The 21,325-nt window shown below is 43.9% G+C and overlaps 3 protein-coding genes across 3 annotated transcripts; all 3 read left to right on the forward strand.

The window, feature by feature from the left end:
- The first annotated feature begins 833 nt into the window (after window positions 1–833).
- Window positions 834–16,154, forward strand: LOC143000397 (glutathione S-transferase A-like). Its single transcript, XM_076149703.1, has 8 exons — window positions 834–1,088; window positions 1,704–1,769; window positions 1,858–1,963; window positions 2,230–2,348; window positions 3,936–4,030; window positions 4,143–4,770; window positions 15,582–15,692; window positions 15,794–16,154. Exons 1-6 carry the CDS (start codon window positions 918–920, stop codon window positions 4,273–4,275), a joined length of 690 nt encoding a protein of 229 aa, XP_076005818.1. The 5' UTR covers window positions 834–917; the 3' UTR covers window positions 4,276–4,770; window positions 15,582–15,692; window positions 15,794–16,154.
- Window positions 4,788–9,193, forward strand: LOC143000396 (coagulation factor XI-like). Its single transcript, XM_076149702.1, has 8 exons — window positions 4,788–4,928; window positions 5,032–5,188; window positions 5,540–5,649; window positions 5,738–5,900; window positions 6,111–6,365; window positions 6,730–6,836; window positions 8,401–8,560; window positions 9,020–9,193. Exons 1-8 carry the CDS (start codon window positions 4,856–4,858, stop codon window positions 9,120–9,122), a joined length of 1,128 nt encoding a protein of 375 aa, XP_076005817.1. The 5' UTR covers window positions 4,788–4,855; the 3' UTR covers window positions 9,123–9,193.
- Window positions 16,155–16,475: 321 nt separating the features above from the next.
- LOC143000393 (coagulation factor XI-like) lies at window positions 16,476–20,826 on the forward strand. The gene is made up of 8 exons (XM_076149701.1): window positions 16,476–16,566; window positions 16,671–16,827; window positions 17,181–17,290; window positions 17,379–17,541; window positions 17,752–18,009; window positions 18,284–18,390; window positions 20,047–20,206; window positions 20,651–20,826. The coding sequence occupies exons 1-8, from the start codon at window positions 16,494–16,496 to the stop codon at window positions 20,751–20,753; spliced, it is 1,131 nt and encodes a 376-aa protein (XP_076005816.1). The 5' UTR covers window positions 16,476–16,493; the 3' UTR covers window positions 20,754–20,826.
- Window positions 20,827–21,325: the final 499 nt, after the last annotated feature.

Raw genomic sequence — 21,325 nt, forward strand, 5'->3', positions numbered from 1 at the left:
GTGGGAGGAGGAGGCCATTCTGTGAAATATAATTAAAGAAAGAAACCAGAGGTGAAGGAGGCTGCATGGGCGTGGCTGTATGTGGGCCCGGTCGTTCCTTTGACCTTTGTCCTCACGCTGCACTTCCTTTATATAAACCTGAGACAGTTTGTGGGTCAATCTGGATGAATTAACGACGAGACGACTGCACTTTCACGTGAAATGCTGTGTGCACACATTCTGCAAATAAAGAGCAAGAGGTGAAGCAGTGAGTGTTGAGTGACGTCATTACTGTTGTCGATTACATCAATACTCTATCTTTCTTGTCTCGCCTTCTTCTCTTCTCTGGTCCTCTATCCTCGTCCCTTCTTGTGCTATCTGGATCAGCAAAATGCATGTTTGTTTGTTTTTGCACTAGGGGTGAATCTTTTTATTCCCGATGCACAGCAATTTACCTCAGGGATATGATGAAAGGAACAACGGCCAGATTGTGACAGACGAAAGCGGGGTCATTCTCTGATTTCCTTGCATATTTAAAGGACATTTTCTTTGGAATGTTGTTAGATAGATAGATAGGATACAATTTGTGAAAACGCTATGGCCTCAGGAAGTACCACCAACCACCACAAGATGGCGCCAGAGTCAGTTTCCACTGTGCCTCATGTCTGTGTGATCGAGTCACTCCACTTGCTCCCTGATTACCCAGATTAACGAATATTGCTTTAATTTATCAAAGCATTACACTTCATTTCTATATGGCTGCAACCTTTTGAATGCGTTGCATTCTTTGTTGCATTCTACTAAAGTCCACTATGTGGCGGTGTGTACTTCCATCATCGCTTTACACCCGCGCAGACCTTGAGAATAGCAGAATAAGAATCAATCCCCCGAGGCAGGACGTGGTTATTATCCTCCTCAGCTCACAGTAACTCGGCTCCATGTCCCAGGACTCGATCACTCTGCTGTGGGGCTCCGGCTCCTGTCCCTGCTGGCGGGTCATGATCGCTCTGGAGGAGAAGAACCTGCAGGGCTACGACCACAAGCTGCTGTCATTCGACCAGAAGGAGCACAAATCCCAGCAAGTGTTAGATTTGAACCCCCGGGGGCAGGTAGGGTCATGTGACCTGAATGACGCGTTTGTTTGCCTTCATTCCCTAAAGAAGACACGAGGAAAAGACAAGTCTCGTGACGTTCCGTTTGTTTTTGCTGAATCACGCCAGACTCCTTTAAAAAGATGAATTATAATAACATTCCGGGTTGTGAACTGTACCGCAGACATGGACGAACAAGACTGAACGTTTCCAATAAAGCCATTATTGAGCCTTTAATTCGGTTTATGTTTAATTCGCTAAACTGCTTTAATTTTAGCAGAAAACCAACTTTAAACCAGCAGTATGACGTTTCAACCAGCGCGCTGTCACTAGATTGCACTAGGGGGCGCTAAAGAGCTGCACAATCACTGATACAGCGACTTGTATCGACGGATTTGGTGGTTTAACTGTAAGACGTTTTCATCATAGACGGCAACAATCATCAATATGGCTTGATTCGTAATTTTTTATGTTAATATTTGCTACTAAGGTAAAGATGAAGTGAATTCAGAGACTAATGAGTGCAGTTCAGCGTGGAAGAGTCTCCTGCTTTACAATGCACAAAGATATCATAGTGTGTTGCACGCCATGAGCTCGTTTGTCTGTTGACCCGGTGGCTGTTTGATTCCTCAGCTTCCCACGTTCAAACATGGAGTCAACGTTGTGAACGAATCCTACGGCGCCTGTTTTTACCTGGAGGTGAGAGATTCTTTACCTCACAATAGATCAAGAAGCTGCCACCTGCATGCATGACCAAGTGTGCTAATGTTTCCTCCTTCAATGACAGAATCAGTTCAAGTCTCAGGGCACCAAGTTGATCCCAGACAGCGCGGCAGAACAGGCGCTCATGTACCAACGCATGTTTGAGGGTCTCACGCTCTACGAAAAACTGAGTGAGTCCATTTTACATGTAGAATCTCTGGAACAAGTTTTATCTTTGTTTCCTAATACAGTTCTTCACCGTTTTGCTATGATTGGCTGCCAGACTTTGTCAATAACTGTGGAAGCTGATGTTGTAGACTCACATGTTTGTTTGTTTATTGGTGAGGGGGGTCATTTCATTTAATCACTCAGAGTTGGGGTCATTATTGGAGGAATACTTGGCCTTGGAAGAGGTATGAGGGAGTTTGAAACCGTTTCCATCTTCGTCTCCTTTCAGATTCAGTCATCTACTACAACTGGTTCGTCCCTGAGGCAGAAAGGCACGAGTCGGCTCTGAAGAGGAACCGGGAGGTGCTGGACACGGAGCTCCAGCTGTGGGAGGGATACCTCCTTAAGGTAGATACACACACACACACACTCACACTCTCAACACACTAGTCATGTTTCCATCCCAGGCTTCCACAAAAGCTAAGCAAAAGCTTGTAATCGTCAGTGTCTGTATTAAAATGATGACTGGCTTGGCAAGAATAGTTTTCTTGATCCTGCAGTAGAATAGCATCAGAAGTCAACATGGTTCCGTCATCTAGCACAGCAGTCCCCAACCTTTTTTGCGCCATGGACCGGTTTAATATCCAACAACATTCTCGTAACATCGCGCCAAGAGGAGTAACATCCTCTCTGCCCCCTAACGCTCTCTGGTCGCTAAGGTAACGTTTAAACATGCCTTCAAAATAAGATACACCATAAAAAAACAAATTTTAACTGCATGAAAAATACAATCACCATTACCACCATAACGCTGAATCAGTGGGAGCCCTGAGCCTGTTTCTCTGTAACCAGACGGTCCCATCTAGGGCTAATGAGAGACAATGACACCAGGAGTGTGTTGCTTATGTCCAGTCTACTCTTTTGTTTTGGTTGCTGTCACTGCAGAAAACCCCACTTCACACAGATAGGATGTGGGAAATGGCAACAGGGTTCAATTCTTCACCAATAGTGAATGGCTTCTTAGCCTTAGCAATACGGTTAGCCACCAAGTATGATGCTCTCAGTGCACTCGCATTTGTTGATGTGGTGGCCCTCAGTAATTGCTTCTGTCCTTCTTGTTCACACATTTTTCTTTCAAAATACTCAAAAGGCTTGTCTTTTAATGCAGGGTGGTTGGTCTCCAAGTAGCGAAGCAGTTTTGAAGGCTTCATTGCCTCATTAGAGAGCTGGTTGCCACATATTAGGCATTATGCTAAGCTGGCTTGGTGCGTGGAAATCACCTGTCGCGATAAATCCATATTTCAAGTAGGACTCCTGGTATTGTCTGTTAAATGCAGCTTTCTTTTTCTTGGAAGTCGTAGGCTCTTCTTCTGTCTCCTTACTTTTCCTCTTCGCAAAGAAACTTTCCAGGGTCATTTGTTTTTTACTCATTTTGCTAGCTTGTGGGTTTATTTTTAGCGGTAACGTATCATGTGACCGAGGCAAGCGACTTGACATGCGTCAAGAGTGAGTCATAGACGGATGTAACAGAGACAATCCGGTCACTTATTCAAAATAGAACATCGTTCAGACTCAGATTATAAATAGAACGGAAAAAATTTAATTATTTTTTCTGTGCGGCCCAGTACCAAATGACCCACGGACCAGTACCGGTCCGCAGCCTGGGGGTTGGGGACCCCTGATCTAGCAGCTCTCTGAGAATTCATCAGCTTCACAGCCGTCTGTGTCTTGTCACACACGTCGCCTGGCAACTTTTGATACTGCGTCTTGCTGTCGCTTTTCCTTCTCGTTTGAATTAAACATTTTTCTCTTATTGCACCACACAAAAGACTTGTTAAACCCGAAATGAAACGTAAGACCTGACCAATATTCCAAATCAAAGTCTGCTTATGTAAAGTCATAACACCCACACTGTATTTCTTTGGAATCTTTTATTTACCTGTGGTGTCAAACCTGCCAAAGTACAGAGGTCTCTCTCTCTCTCTCTCTCTTCAGTTGGGCTCAGGCTCAGGCTCTTACCTGGCAGGCTCCTTCTTCTCTCTGGCCGACGTGCTCGTGTTTCCGACGGTCGCCACCCTCTTCAGATTTGGGTCAGTGGTCGTACTTGCTTGAACTGGCACCAAAGTAAAACAGCACCATGTTGATTGATTGATTGATTGATTGATTGATTGATACCCATGTGTGTTTGTGATGTTGCTGTAGGTTACCTGCTGGGCGTTTCCCTCAGCTGAGCCAGTATTACGCCGCGCTGAAGGAGCGGCCCAGCATCAGAGCCAGCTGGCCGCCTCACTGGCTGGACAACCCTCAGGGACAAGACACACTCAAGGACTTCTGAGACACACACACCTTACTGTTGCCTCTGCCCATGCTTAGTTTTAACACTACTTATTCTTCTGCTCTGCTATTTGTCTGAAACGGATTTATTCATGGTAGTGCAATCAAACATGCTTGTAAATGTACAGATGGCAGAGCAGTATCGTATTTGTGTGGCAGAGAAGACTTTGTGTCTCCATGTCTAGTCTTTTTCCTCAAAGTTCTGTGAAACAGAAACTGATGCACCTGCTGAGATGAGCTGTAGTGTTGTTGTTAGAAAATTAAACTTTTTTAGACTGATTTATTAAAAGAAAGTCAATCGCTTTACTCTCAATCCCACAGTTTGCTGCTTCACATGTCCTTGTGTCCCTTGTGTCCTTGTGTGGGTGTTAACACCCACACAAGGACACTGTATTTCATATGAATCTTTTATTTACTTGTGGTGTTTAGTATTAAGAAATAGCAAACACTTAAACCTGCCAAAGTCTCACAGATCAATCATGCAAACAGTCCAGAGGTCCAAATGTTGAGCTTTAAAAACAGTCGAAACCACTTTGACTTCAGCTGCATTTGAAGAAGCTCATCTGCTGCAACAGACCAACATGGATAAGATGAGTGTGTGCTGGTGCCTGTTCCTGGGCCTGCTGCTCCTCTGCAGACTCTCCCTCAGCCAAGGTAACACAAACCTTTTTTGCCGAATCATGATTACCTATTGCACCTCTTGTGTATGTGTGTACACGTATGGCATGTGTGAGCGCGGCCTGTTGCATCTTTCCAGAGTGTGTCCCAGAGCTTCAGCGGAACATGGACTTTCCGGGCTCAGACATCAACTTTGTCTACTCTCCGGATGAGGGGCACTGCCAGAAGCTCTGCACGCAGCATCCCGCCTGTCAGTTCTTCACCTTTCTGCGTTCTGACTGGGCGAAAGACAACAGGTGAGCCATTGAAAGCAGAGAAATGAACTCAAATATCAAATATATATAATATGAAATCTGCCAGATGTGTTGAAATATTTAACAAACCTTATAAATATAGAACCCTAACCATTAACCCTCTAACCCAAATACTGAGGCATTGTAAAGTAAGAAGCTCTATGATTTACATTTTTGCTGACAACCAAGATGTCAAACTCATGCTCTCAAACTCAACTCTCTGAGGACTTTTCCACCTGTATTGCCAAAGCGTTTATAGCTGCAAACTTAGGGTGAAAGTTTTGAAGCCTAAATGCACAAATCTACGGACATATTCATACAAAGCAGGGATATAAGTTGAACGTTTCATTTCAGGAACTTCCATTGCTACCTGAAGTTGTCCTCCTCTGGGCAGCCTGACGTCCAGACACCGTTGCAGGGGGTCACCTCAGGGTTTTCCCTCAAAGGCTGCAGCCCCGAACCAGGTAAGCCCACCGCCATGTTTAAATAAAGAGGTTCTAAGTACAAAGGTCTGATTTGAATGGATGAGTGAACCCTGCGTGTCGTTGTCAGGCTCTACTCTGAGCGCTGTGTACCACAGCGTGGATTTCTTTGGAGCGGATTTCAAGACCTTGTTCACAGCAGACTATGAGGAGTGCCAGCGAGTCTGCACCCAGGAGCCCGGCTGCCAGTTCTTCACCTTCGTCAAAGCAGACTACACACCCCCGTCCATCAGGTGAAGGCCGGGATGAGTGACAGTCCAGTGAGATTTGAGTGTTTCTGCCTTTAGAACAGCGACAGACAGCGATGTTACATTCTTGGCACCAGCAGGAGTGTGTGTGGTCCTTGAATCAGAATGGAACAGAATTCCATTAGCAGTTAAGCCTAGATGAGTTTGATTCTCTGCTCCCTCCTTTGGTTTAATGGTTCTCTGGTGTGTTTGTAGGTATAAGTGCCACCTTAAATTCAGCTGGACGATACCTGTGCCTCCTATTGTCGAGTCGGCCACTGGAGTTATTTCTGGATTCTCAAATGCAACAAATATGGAATCAATTCCCCAGCAAACCCCTTGCCAGACCAAGCTTTTTCCAGGTACTGACATCCCAGGAAGCGAGTTGTTGACATTGCCTGCTGCCTCCCCTGAGCAGTGCCACAGCTTGTGCACTGACCACCCAGCCTGCACCTACTTCACCTACAACAGGTAGTGTGTGTGTGTGTGTGTGTGTGTGTGTGTGTGTGTGTGTGTGTGTGTGTGTGTGTGTGTGTGTGTGTGTGTGTGTGTGTGTGTGTGTGTGTGTGTGTGTGTGTGTGTGTGTGTGTGTGTGTGTGTGTGTGTGTGTGTGTGTGTGTGTGTGTGTGTGTGTGTGTGTGTGTGTGTGTTAGGCACTGTTATAACACAAGATATAAAGAACAGTTGGACAACCTTTTTTTTAACCAACTTCATCCAGGCAACATGACCGACAGTATATTAGTTCTGCAGATTGGTTTATTCCTTTGAGTTAATTGTGTAATTTCATGGCATGCAGCGGCTGTTTAACAGGTTTTTGTTTTCTTTCTATTTCCAGCTTTGAACTGAAATGTTATCTGAAGAAAAATACAGACCTAATGGTGTTGGCAGCGAGGGAGGGCTTCACCTCTGGCCTCCCGTCAAGCTTCTGTGCCCTTGATAACAGTAAGTACCCCCCAAATGCGAGATGTTCCTCTCTCTGCCTTTATGCTCCATGAAGCTGTAAACCCGGATGGGTTCCCGTCTTCCGGTCCAACGACGGCGTCCGGAGATCACGGGAGGCGTGGCTTGGTCTCCTATCGGCGCTGTGAAGTTATTCAGACATAATGAAATATTCTCGCCATATCTGACTCCATAAGATAAATGTACTTATTACTAGTGATAAATTTAGTCTCTGATTGGATGATTCTGTGAGTAAATGCGCCATTCTTTTGTTTTAGCATGAGAAGCTCAGTTTCGGATCCTTATCTTCGCTCGAGAATTCAGGATAACTTTGCTGTTGATTCATTCATTATTATGCCGAAGCTGGATTGTTTGTACAAACAGGGCATTCCTGTATCGATCAAAGAAATGTCACCAGCCAGATTACAAACATTTAACGGCATGTTAGAGAGCGTTTTTCGATGAATTTGTACTGGGAGGCATTACACATTTCTCAGGTATGAGACCGGAGTTTTCGCTTTCTGCATGCGTGTCTGACAAATCATACACTTAGACCAACAAAATATATGATCCCGTCTCGACCCTCGATTTACTTGAATCAATCACATTACGAATAACCAGAAGTATTTTAAAGTTTAAATATCATCAATTCATCTAACATTTAGCATTAGAGAGTCTGATTAACCTAGCAATATTACTACTACTAACAGCATGGAGAAGACATGAACTTCTCAATATAAGGTACACCAGAATCAACATACCTTAGGCTATGACGTGTTTGGTCAGCAAGTTACAGTGGAGCGTGCACACGGAAGGTTCTGGTAAGCAGAAATGCCTTCCAAGCTCTTAGTTGGTCTGGCTTATATAGTCATCTCAAGCAGGATGTCAGGGATGTTTGTGCATCTTTGAAGTTCATGTGGTCTTTGCCCTAATTCCCAATCAGCCAGATGTGTTTATTTTACTATTTGATTATAGTGCTTTCAGTTTGTTACTGTATCTCTTGTGTTCTCGCAACATGTAAATGACACAACAACAGTACAATACAATTAACCCTTGTGTGCACTCCCTGATCTAAAGAAGCCCCACAGACTATCCGGCAGCGGGGATCCCCTTCCTCCCTTTTACTGTCCCCCAAATGTTGAGGAGTTGATAAGGTGGTGCAGCGACCCTCGGCTGCCCTCTCCCACCTTTTGACAGTTATCTGTTATCTAGGCCCCCCCCTGGGTTAGGAGTTGTTAGATCTTCTATTTTATTGTTTTATTCCCAGACTTGTCAGGGCCAGTACTTTGAATTAAACTGTAACCCATGTTGACCTCTGGCCTCTCTATTGCATTCCTCTATATTTTTATCTTACAAAGCCCTTCAATCTCAGCATTTACTATCTGCTGATAAGTGGAATCACAAAAGCTGAATTGTGTTTGCATTGTGAGGAGACTCACACCTCCATCAAGGCCCCAAAATGGTCTGATTATACTTATCCCCCATCAGACCTTTACTGTCATTGCCTTAAGCTCTGTGTAATCTGTGTAAATTCCCTCCTGTGTTCTGTGTTCCTCTCTGCTGATAGGCTGGATGAAAACGCCTTTTGAGGGAATCGATTTCAGAGGTTCAGACCTGCGCTTCATACCGCTGGACAATTTACAAGCGTGTCAGCAGAACTGCAACGACGATCACAACTGCCAGTTCTTCACCTACGTCAATGAGTACTTCCACGATTCCTCTCACTGGTACGACTTACACACACACACACACACACACATAAACACACAGACAAAGTAAAGGATATTTAGGCGATTTCTACTGCGTGTGCCCCAATGGCCAAAAAAGGTAAATGTTTGCAAAATCGAATGTCAGTTGTCACAATTGATCTAACAGGAGGTCAGCGAAGTGCACACATGGAGATCATGTGATACCACGCTGTGAAAGAGTGGAAGCTTGATGTCATGTGCATAAAAGATCCATAAATCTACTCAGAATGTTTACGTCAATATATATGAAGGCTTCTATAGACAGTAGCCTTAAATGGTATGTTCTCAATCTGGAAAGTAGATCAAAATAAGAACATGTAAACCTGTAGAGTATATCTGTTGTTCTTCAACACCACGTTAATATCTTTGTTTGTGTTTATTTATTTATTTATATGTACATTTAATGGATGGAGATGTGTGGCTGGTTTTTTGTCCCAGGCGCCGCTGCTATCTGAAGCGCTCCGTCACCTTGCCTGCTCCTCCTATGGTTGCCAAACGGGTCGAGGTTGTGTCTGGATTCTGCCTGCACAGAGTAGTGTAGTGTGGTCTACACACAGGTTGAAAGTCCTAGCATGTATGTGTTATCCAATTAAAGGTTTTACAGCAGTCAAAGCCACTTGTGGATGACTTTGTTTTTGTCTCAGAGTGAAACTGTTTGTGTATGGTGTGGGGGGGGGGGGTTGTTGGTGATATTACTTTATCAAAAATTGCTATCAAAATAAATAATTAAAATTAAATATTAATTATTCATAGTTCACAACTTTAATATTAAAGTCCTGGGGGATTCACCCCTTTTATTGGCAGGAGAACCAAGATAGCACATAATTGACCGAAACCTTAAAGATTCACCATAAGTCTTAATTATCAATTGAAATTATCTAATTGATAAATTATTTAATTAAATAGGAACAATTTCAAGATTAGTTTTGCGCTTGAAATCAGTCTAGAAGGGTGACACTTGTCTGGCGTAGAGGTTGATAATCATGTTTACAGACATTCAGAGCAAACATATGAAAGGATTTATTAACTCACAATAATAAAAAACCTGAAAACAGAAACAATAGCAAGAAGTTCAGGTGATAACAGATTTCAATACAAGGAAAACAAAGCATGAGTGTGTGTGTGTGTGTGTGTGTGTGTGAGGGATGATGTACAGGAACCTAGCTTAGAAACAGGGCTATATAAAGTGGCGGATAAACGCACGTGAATGGGAAGGGTCCCACAGTTCAAGGTTCATTACCAAGATGGCGGATTTCTTCCTAGCTTCCCTGTGTGTGGGTGTGTGTGCTTGTGTGTGCGTGCGTGAGTGCATGTGTGTGTGTGAGAGAGTGTGCTCTGCACCTCAGCGCTGGAGAAGATGGGATGGAGACAGTCTTGATTTAGGTAACTTGTGAGACAGGCTGAGAGACTCAGAGAAATTCTTGCAATACACAAAGCCTTCAGTCGGACACACGGCACTGTAACGCATTAGTACAGTTTACCAGGACAAAGGGTTGAGAGAAAGAGAGGGAAAAAACAAGAAACGGCGCACATGCAATCGTTGTTGGTTAACACCGATGAAAAACTAAAAGAACACACTTGTAATATTTTGCTTAGTTAGGAACACACAGTATCCTATATCTAATGCACATAATATCAATTCCTAACTCTATTTCCGCACAGACATCTAGGCCTTACTTGGTGGAGTTACGTCCATGTTGTAATTCACCAATGAAGTAGTTGAGCAATCTGTTGCGTTGAAGATCCAGTTGGGTCGTAGATTCAGGCGCTGATGAGTTGATCACAGGGCAGATCTGCAGGTCCTCGATTGGCAGTTTGTCGACGGGGAATTTGAAGAAAACAGGAGGAACCGCTTTGCAATCAGGATTCAGGTCGAGCAATCAAAAGGAGAACTCAACAGGTTCAGAGAAAGAAAAAGGTGTTCACTGAGACAAAGTTTGGGTCTTTGTCCAGGGAGAGATGAGGGGTCTCTTAAAGTCTTCACAGCAGCAAGAGCAGCAAACAGAGAGGGTTAGCTGGGTTAGCTGAATTGGGAAAATCCAGGGCACATTCTTGAGTTTCTTATGTCTCCTTTCTGCCTTGAGTTGAGCTGGAGAGCGTTGGCTGAAGACTGATTCTGGGTGGACCTGCTGGGCTTTAATACTGCAAATGACCTCACAGGCAAGAGTTAACCTTTTGGCCAATGTCGTGGCAGCTTATTAAGGATTCAACAGAGTGTCCTCTGCTTGTTCGTTGATTTGGCGACAAATGAGGAAAAGCCTGGCTGGATCTTCAGATGGGTTTTACTGGAATAAGACTTTTGGACAGCGCTGGTTCCGACTATCTCATGGGTCAAAGAAGGAACATCAAATATTCCTGTGCATCCCTATTTATCCCGCTAATACAAGGCGTTTACATCGTATGGTAATTCACTGATGACAATGCGTTTTAACCGTTATTAATTGGTCAGCCAGCTTCAAGAGAGAGGTGGCTCTAAGATTCAGATCTGAGGGATGCACAGCTGTCTGTGGGGGAAAGTGGAATACTCTTTGCGTGTAAATTAAAGAACAACACTATAGTGTGATTAACCCTTCTAAAACCCCACTGATCTAATCTAGGCACCTCAGACTGAGAGGCTCTTCCTGCCTCCTGCTATCTAACAGATGCTGAGGCTTTGATTAGGTGATGCAGTGACCCTTCACCTGTTCACAGATATGTGTTATCTAGCCCTCCTGGAGAGAGAAGCTGTGGATCTCTCTGTTTTATTGCTCCATAAACAGACTTGCTGGAGTCAGCCATTTGGTTACTGTAATTATATTAATCTCAGCTCCTGCATTTACCTCTAAATGTTTGACATTATTTGTTATATTCCAACACAGCTGATTCTCTGACATCTTCACATCAAGGTGTGAAGAGGGGGTTGATCCATTACAACACTAGGTTGTCTCCTTGTTTTGTGGACAAAAGACCGCAATGTTGCCATGTGGGGACAGGCTTCAAAAATGTCTTATAGGCCTCACATCTTTTTCAGCTTCCAAACCTGTGTAAGCACCTACTGTGTGTGCGTGCGTGTGTGTGTGTGTGTGTGTGTGTGTGTGTGTGTGTGTGTGTGTGTGTGTGTGTGTGTGTGTGTGTGTGTGTGTGTGTGTGTGTGTGTGAGAGAGAGAGAGAGCATGCCCCATCCACAACTATTCCACCACCATACCGCCTTCCGACCCTCTAAAAATTAATAACTTTAATAAATTATAGTCCTCGGGGAACCACCCTTTTTTATTGGCAAGGGAACCAAGATAGCATATAATTGACCTTGACTTTAAAGATTCACGATAAGTCTTAATTATCAATCACAATTATCTAATTAATTCATTAATTCATTAATTAAATGGAAATAAATTAAAGATAAGCTTTGCGCTCGAAATCCGTCTAGAAGGGCGACACTTGTTGTGCGTAGAGGTTGATAATCATACCGACATTCAGAGCAAACAATTTCAGAAAGAAATCATGCAGCATGCAGGAATCAGTGCTCGAAAGCACAGTTAGAAAACTTTAAAAAAAAAAATAGCAGAAATATTCATTATAGAATATACAGTATTGCATCCAGTGTATTTAACTACTTAGGTCTAAATCTGACTTTAAATCAGTCATAACATCAAAGCCTTACTTAATAGAATCACGACCGTCCGTTTTGTGATTCTCTGTTGCACCGATTGCACAGCTGCGCTGAGGGTCCACTGAGTCGATGGTTTGTCCGTTTTGGTCTTCAGTTCTGGGCTTGCAGAAGTTGGAAAGTTGTCTTCGTGGTGTAGGAGGAATCGTTGCTTGGTCCAGTTGAGTCACGGTCAGACACTTTTGAAAGCAAATGGAGGTGCAGGCCTTTGAGCTTGTGGGTTCCCTGAATTGGAAAAATGAGGGCAGAGTCTTTAGTTTCTTTCTTTTCCTTGCTGCTTGGTTGGGCTAAAGAGGGTTATGGGTTCACTGGATTGGAGCATCTAGGGCAAGTTCTTAGGTCTCTCCCTCTTCCTTGAGTTGAGCTGAAGAGCGTTAGTTAGTTGAAGAGTTCACTGGGTTGGATCATCAGGGCAAGTTTTTAGGTCTCCTTCCTCCCTTGAGTTGGTACAGAGAGCGTTAGCAGAAGAGCATTTCTGGAGAGGAGCCGTTTCTGAAGAGAGGGAGTTTTTGAGATATCAGAGCTTCCATACTACAAATGACCTCACAGACAAGGGTTAACCTTTTGGCCAATGTCGGCGCAGCTGGATCTATGACATCCTCACATCAAGGTGTGAAGAGGGGGTTGATCCACTACAACACCAGGTTATCTACTTATTTTGTGGACAAAGAACCGCATGCTTTATCAGAGTCAGCCATGTTGGGACAGCTGCAACCTGTGTAAGCACCTACAACACACACACACACAAACACATATAGAGGGGACAAACACACACGCATCTGACCCAAGCACACTCACTCAAATAAATTTGTTACCAGATTAACAACTATTGCTTTAAGTTCTTAACATCTAATTTCTATATGGCCGCAACCTTTTGAATGCGTTGAATTAATTGTTGCATTTAACTAAAGTCCACCATGTGGCGGTGTGTGCTTTTATCATCGCTCTACACCCGCGTAGACCTTGAGTATAGCAGAATAAGAATAAATCCCCCAAGGCAGGACGTGGTTATTATCCTCCTCAGCTCACAGTAACTCGGCGCCATGTCCCAGGACTCAGTCAATCTACTGTGGGGTTCCGGTTCATGTCCCTGCTGGCGGGTCATGATCGCTCTGGAGGAGAAGAACCTGCAGGGCTACGACCACAAGCTGCTGTCATTCGACCAGAAGGAGCACAAAGCCCAGCAAGTGTTAGATTTGAACCCCAGGGGGCAGAAAGGTCATGTGACCTGAATGACACATTTGTTTACGTTCATTCCCTCAATTAGACACGAGAAGAAAAGTCTCAACAGCATGACACAGGCTGTGAAGCTGATGAATTATCTGAGAGCTGCTTAAAAGTCTTGTTACATTCCATTTGTTTTTGCTGAATCACACCAGACACCTTTAAAACGATGAATTATAATAACATTCGGGGTTATGAGCTAAACCACTGACATGGAAGAACAGGACTGAACGTTTCCAAAAAAAGCCCCAATAGTAAGCCTGTAATTCGGTTTATTTTTAATTCGCCAAACTGCTTTTATTTTAGCAGAATCAACTTTATATCTTCAGTATGACGTTCCAGCCAGCGCGCTGTCGCCGGATTACACTAGGGGGCGCCAAAGAGCTGAACAATCACTGATACATGTATCTATAGATTTGGTGATTTTACTAAGACGTTTTCATCATTGACGGTAACAATCATCAAAATGGCTTAATTTGTAATTTATTCTGTTAATATTTGCTACTAAGGTAAAGATAAAGTGAATTGAGAGACTTGTGAGTGCCATTCAGTGTGGAGGAGTCTTCTGCTTTACAATGCACAATGACATTTTTGCAAGTGTGTTGCACGCCATGAGCTCGTTTGTCTGTTAACCTGGTGGCTGTTTGATTCCTGACCTTCCCGCGTTTAAACATGGAGTCAACGTTGTCAACGAATCCTACGGCGCCTGTTTTTACCTGGAGGTGAGAGATTCTTTACCTCACAATAGATCAAGATGCTGCCACCTGCATGCATGACCAAGTGTGCAGATGTTTCCTCTTCCAATGACAGAATCAGTTCAAGTCTCAGGGCACCAAGTTGATCCCAGACAGCGCGGCAGAACAGGCGCTCATGTACCAACGCATGTTTGAGGGTCTCACAATTTCATCACTCAGAGTTGGGGTCATTATTGGAGGAATACTTGGCCTTGGAAGAGGTATGAGGGAGTTTGAAACCGTTTCCATCTTCGTCTCCTTTCAGATTCAGTAATCTACTACAACTGGTTCGTCCCTGAGGCAGAAAGGCACGAGTCGGCTCTGAAGAGGAACCGGGAGGTGCTGGACACGGAGCTCCAGCTGTGGGAGGGATACCTCCTCAAGGCAGATACACACACTCTCACACTCTCAACACACACTAGTCATGTTTCCATCCCAGGCTTCCACAAAAGCTAAGCAAAAGCTTGTAATTGTCAGTGTCTGTATTAAAATGATGACTGGCTTGGCAAGAATAGTTTTCAGGATCCTGCAGTAGAATAGCATCAGAAGTCTACATGGTTCTTTCATCTAGCACAGCGGCCCCCAATCTTTTTTATCAGACAACATTCTGGTAACATCGCGCCAAGAGGAGTAACATCCTGTCTGGCCCCTAACGCTCTCTGGTCGCTAAGGTAACGTTTAAACATGCCTTCAAAATAAGATAGACCACAAAAACAAATTAAAACTGCATGAAAAATACATCCAGTTTAATGTTGTATTGTCATGTAAGAAACTTTCCAGGGATATTTGTTTTTTACTCATTTTGCTAGATTGTGGGTTTAGTTTTAGCGGTAACGTATCATGTGACCGAGGCAAGCGACTTGACATGCGTCAAATGTGAGTCATAGACGGATGTAACAGAGACAATTCGGTCATTTAATCAAAATAGAACATCGTTCAGACTCAGATTATAAATAAAACGGAAAAAATGTAAGTTATTTATTCTTTCTGTGCGGCCCGGTACCAACTGACCCACGGACCAGTACCGGTCCGCAGCCTGGGGGTTCGGGACCCCAAATCTAGCAGCTCTCAGAGAATTCATCAGCTTCACAGCCGTCTGTGTCTTGTCACGCACGTCGCCTGGCAACTTTTGATACTGCGTCTTGCTGTCACTTTTCCTTCTCGTATGAATTAAACATTTTTTCTCTGATTGCGCCACACAAACGACTCGTCAAACCCAGAAACGAAACGTAAGACCTGACCAATATTTCAAATCAAAGTCTGCTTATGTTAAGTCATAACACCCACACTGTATTTCTTTGGAATCGTTTATTTACCTGTGGTGTTTAGTATTAAGAAATAGCAAACACTCAAACCTGCCAAAGTATCACAGATCAATTATGCAAACAGTCCAGAGTTCTCTCTCTCTCTCTCTTCAGGTGGGCTCAGGCTCTTACCTGGCAGGCTCCGTCTTCTCTCTGGCCGAGGTGCTCGTGTTTCCGACGGTTGCCACCCTCTTCAGATTTGGGTCGGTGGTCGTTCTTGCTTGAACAGGCACCAAAGTAAAACTGTTGATTGATTGATTGATTGATTGATTGATACCAGTGTGTGTTTGTGTTGTTGCTGTAGGTTACCTGCTGGGCGTTTCCCTCAGCTGAGCTAGTATTACGCAGCGCTGAAGGAGCCCAGCATCAGAGCCAGCTGGCCGCCTCACTGGCTGGACAACCCTCAGGGACAAGACACACTCAAGGACTTCTGAGACGCACACACCTTACTGTCGCCTCTGCCCACGCTTAGTTTTAACACTACTTATTCTTCTGCTCTGCTATTTGTCTGAAACGGATTTATTAATGGTAGTGCAATCAAACGTGCTTGTAAACCTACGGATGGCAGAGCAGTATCGTATTTGTGTGGCAGTGAAGACTTTGTGTCTCCATGTCTAGTCTTTTACCTCAAAGTTCTGTGAAACATAAACGGATGCACCTGCTGAGATGAGTTGTGGTGTTGTTGTTGGAAAATAAGACTTTTTTAGACTGATTTATTAAAAGGAAGTCAACGGCTAAACTCTCAATCCCACAGTTTGCTGCTTGACACATCCTTGTGTCCCTGTGTCAAACATAAACTGATGCACCTGCTGTGTGGGTGTTAACACCCACACAAGGACACTGTATCTCTTATGAATCTTTTATTTACTTGTGGTGTTTAGTATTAAGAAATAGTAAACACTTAAACCTGCCAAAGTCTCACAGATCAATCATGCAAACAGTCCAGAGGTCCAAATGTTGAGCTTTAAAAACAGTCGGAACCACTTTGACTGCAACAGACCAACATGGATAAGATGAGTGTGTGCTGGTGCCTGTTCCTGGGCCTGCTGCTCCTCTGCAGACTCTCCCTCAGCCAAGGTAACACAAACCTTTTTTTGCCAAATCATGATTATCTATTGCACCTCTTGTGTATGTGTGTACACGTATGGTATGTGTGAGCGCGGCCTGTTGCATCTTTCCAGAGTGTGTCCCAGAGCTTCAGCGGAACATGGACTTTCCGGGCTCAGACATCAACTTTGTCTACTCTCCGGATGAGGGGCACTGCCAGAAGCTCTGCACGCAGCATCCCGCCTGTCAGTTCTTCACCTTTCTGCGTTCTGACTGGGCGAACGACAACAGGTGAGCCATTGAAAGCAGAGAAATGAACTCAAATATCAAATATATATAATATGAAATCTGCCAGATGTGTTGAAATATTTAACAAACCTTATAAATATAGAACCCTAACCATTAACCCTCTAACCCAAATATGGAGGCTTTGTAAAGTAAGAAGCTCTATGATTTACATTTTTGCTGCCAACCAAGATGTCAAACTCATGCTCTCAAACTCAACTCTCTGAGGACTTTTCCACCTGCATTGCCAAAGCGTTTATAGCTGCAAACTTAGGGTGAAAGTTTTGAAGCCTAAATGCACAAAAATATACAGACGTATTCATACAAAACAGGGATATAAGTTGAACGTTTCATTTCAGGAACTTCTACTGCTACCTGAAGTTGTCCTCCTCTGGGCAGCCTGACGTCCAGACACCGTTGCTGGGGGTCACCTCAGGGTTTTCCCTCAAAGGCTGCAGCGCCGAACCAAGTAAGCCCGCCACCGCGTCTAAATAAAGAGGTTCTAAGTACAAAGGTCTGATTTGAATGGATGAGTGAACCCTGCGTGTCGTTATCAGGCTCTTCTCTGAGCGCTGTGTACCACGGCGTGGATTTCTTTGGAGCGGATTACAAGACCTTGTTCACAGCAGACTATGAGGAGTGCCAGCGAGTCTGCACCCAGGAGCCCGGCTGCCAGTTCTTCACCTTCGCCACAGCAGACTACACACCCGCGTCCATCAGGTGAATGCCGGGATGAGTGACAGTCCAGTGAGATTCAAGTATTTCTGCCTTTAGAACAGCGACAGACAGCGTTGTTACATTTTTGGCACCAGCAGGAGTGTGTGTGGTCCTGGAATCGGAATGGAACAGAATTCCATTAGCAGTTAAGCCTAGGTGAGTTTGATTCTCTGCTCCCTCCATTGGTTTAATGGTTCTCTGGTGTGTTTGTAGGTATAAGTGCCACCTTAAATTCAGCTGGACGATACCTGTGCCTCCTATTGTCGAGTCGGCCACTGGAGTTATTTCTGGATTCTCAACACAGCCAGAATCAATTCCCCTGTCAGATAAGCAAACCCCTTGCCAGACCAAGCTTTTCCCAGGCACTGACATCCCAGGAAGCGAGTTGTTAACATTGCCCGCTGCCTCCCCTGAGCAGTGCCACAGCTTGTGCACTGACCACCCAGCCTGCACCTACTTCACCTACAACAGGTATGGTGTTGTGTGTGTGTGTGTGTGTGTGTGTGTGTGTGTGTGTGTGTGTGTGTGTGTGTGTGTGTGTGTGTGTGTGTGTGTGTGTGTGTGTGTGTGTGTTAGAACACAAGATATTAAAAACAGTTGGACGACTTTTTTGTAACCAACTTCATCCAGGCAACATGACCGACAGTATCTAAATGCTGCAGATTGGTTTATTCCTTTGAGTTAAATGTATAATTTCATGGCTTGCAGCGGCTGTAACAGGGATTTGTTTTCTTTCTATTTCCAGCACTGAAGTGAGCTGTTATCTGAAGAAAAATTCAGACCTAATGGTGTTGGCAGCGAGGGAGGGCTTCACCTCTGGCCTGCCGTCAAGCTTCTGTGCCCTCGATAACAGTAAGTACCCCCCACATGTGAAACGTTCACTGACACAGGAAGTTCCTTTCTCAGCATTTATGCCCCATGAAGCTGTAAGACCGGATGGGTTCCCGTCTTCCGGTCCAACGGCGGCGTCCGGAGATCACGGGAGGCGTGGCTTGGTCTCCTATCGGCACTGTGAAGTTATTCAGACATAATGAAATATTCTCGCCATATCTGACTCCATAAGATAAATGTACTTATTACTAGTGATAAATGTAGTCTCTGATTGGATGATTCTGTGAGTAAATGCGCCATTCTTTTGTTTTAGCATGAGAAGCTCAGTTTCGGATCCTTATCTTCGCTCGAGAATTCAGGATAACTTTGCTGTTGATTCATTCATTATTATGCTGAAACTGGATTGTTTGTCCAAACAGGGCGTACCTGTATCGCTCAAAGAATTGTCACCGGCCAAATTACGAACATTTAACAGCTCGTTCAAGAGCAGTTTTCGGATTAATTTGTACTGGGAGGCGTAACACATTTGTCAGCTATGAGGCCGGAGTTTTCGCTTTCTGCATGCGTGTCTGACAAATCATACACTTAGACCAACAAAAGATAATTCATGTGAATTCCTTCCCCAATGTCCGCCCCGCCCAGTCAGTAATTTACCTCTGAGCAGGTCTGCACCGACATGCGGTAATATAGGACCCTTGATTTACTTGAATCAATCACATTACGAATAACCCAAGTATTTCAAAGTTTAACAATCATCAATTTATCTAACATTTAGCATTAGAGAGTCTGATTAACCTAGCAATATTACTACTCCTAACAGCATAAACAATACATGAACTTCTCAATATAAGGTACACCAGAATCAACATACCTTAGGCTATGACGTGTTTGGTCAGCAAGTTACAGTGGAGCGTGCACACGGAAGGTTCTGGTAAGCAGAAATGCCTTCCAAGCTTTTAGTTGGTCTGGCTTATATAGTCATCTAAAGCAGGATGTCAGGGATGTTTGTGCATCTTTGAAATTCATGTGGTCTTTGCCCTAATTCCCAATCAGCCAGATATGTTTATTTTACAATTTGATTATCGTGCCTTCAGTGCGTTTTCTCTGGTGTTCTCGCAACATGTAAATGACACAACAACAGTACAGTACAATTAACCCTTCTGTGAAGTCCCTGATCTAAAGAAGCATCCCAGACTATCCTGCAGCGGGGATCCCCTTCCTCCCTTTTACTGTCCCCCAGATGTTGAGGTGTTGATAAGGTGGTGCAGCGACCCTCAGCTGCCCTCTCCCACCTTTTGACAGTTATCTGTTATCTAGGCCCCCACCCCCCCCACCCCCCCGGGTGAGGAGTTGTCAGTTTTATTGTTTTATTCCCAGACTTGTCAGGGCCAGTACTTTGAATTAAACTGTAACCCATGTTGACCTCTGGCCTCTCTATTGCTCCCTCTATATTTTTATCTTACAAAGCCCTTCCATCTCAGCAAATTTTTATCTGCTGATAAGTAGAATCACAAAAGCTAAATTGTGTTTGCATTGTGACGAGACTCATACCTCCATCAAGGCCCCAAAAAGGTCTGATTTCACTTATCCCCCATCAGACCTTTACTGTCATTGCCTTAAACTCTGTGTAATCTGTGTAAATTCCCTCCTGTGTTCTGTGTTCCTCTCTGCTGATAGGCTGGATGAAAACACCTTTTGAGGGAATCGATTTCAGAGGTTCAGACCTGCGCTTCATACTGCTGGATGATTTACAAACGTGTCAGCAGAACTGTAACGACGATCACAACTGCCAGTTCTTCACCTACGTCAATGAGTACTTCAACAATTCCTCTTACTGGTACGACTTACTCACACACACACAGTAACACACAAAATAAAGGAAATTTTGGTGATTTCTACTGCCTGTGCCCCAATGGCCAAAAAAGGTAAATGTATGCAAAATCGAATGTCAGTTCTCACAATTGATCTAACAGGAGGTCAGTGAAGTGCACACATGGAGATCATGTGATACCACGCTGTGAAAGAGTGGAAGCTTGATGTCAATGTGCATAAAAGATCCATAAATCTACCCAGAATGTTTACGTCAATATATATGAAGGCTTCTATAGACAGTAGCCTTAAATGGTATGTTCTCAATCTCGAAAGTAGATCAAAATAAGAACATGTAAACCTGTAGAGTATATCTGTTGTTCTTCCCCACCATGTTCATATCTTTGTCAGTGTTTATTCATTTATTTGTACATTTAATGGATGGAGATGTGTGGCTGTTTTTTTCTCCCAGGCGTCGCTGCTATCTGAAGCGATCCGTTACCTTGCCTGCTCCTCCTATGGTTGCCAAACGGCTCGGGGTTGTGTCTGGATTCTCCCTGAAGAGCGATGCATAGTGTGGTCTACACACACAGGTTGAAAGTCCTAGCATGTATGTGTTATCCAATTAAAGGTTTCACAGCAGCCTAAGCCACTTGTGGATGAGTTTGTTTATGTCTCAGAGTGACACTGTGTGTGTGTGTGTGTGTGTGTGTGTGTGTGTGTGTGTGTGTGTGTGTGTGTGTGTGTGTGTGTGTGTGTGTGTGTGTGTGTGTGTGTGTTGTTGGTGATATTACTTTATCAAAAATTGCTATCAAAAAAATGTATTAATAAATTAAATTTAAATTATAATTGATTAATAACTTCAATAAATGAAAGTCCCCTGGGGAACCACCCCTTTTATTGGCAGGGGAACCAAGATAGCATATGATTGACCTAAACCTTAAAGATTCACCATAAGTCTTAACTATCAATTCAAATTATCTAATTAATTAGTCAATTAATTAATTAAATGGGAATTATTTAACACACAATTATTGTGTGTGTGTGTGTGTGTGTGTGTGGGTGTGTGTGTGTGTGTGTGTGTGTGTGTGTGTGGGTGTGTGGTGAGAGGGATGATGTACAGGAAGTGGCGTCGATTATAACACAC

This window comes from Genypterus blacodes, unplaced genomic scaffold (genome assembly GCF_046128005.1).
Source record: "Genypterus blacodes isolate CSIRO-AG114 ecotype Tasmania unplaced genomic scaffold, CSIRO-AGI_Gbla_v1 ptg000048l_1, whole genome shotgun sequence".
Classification (NCBI taxonomy): Eukaryota; Metazoa; Chordata; class Actinopteri; order Ophidiiformes; family Ophidiidae; genus Genypterus; species Genypterus blacodes.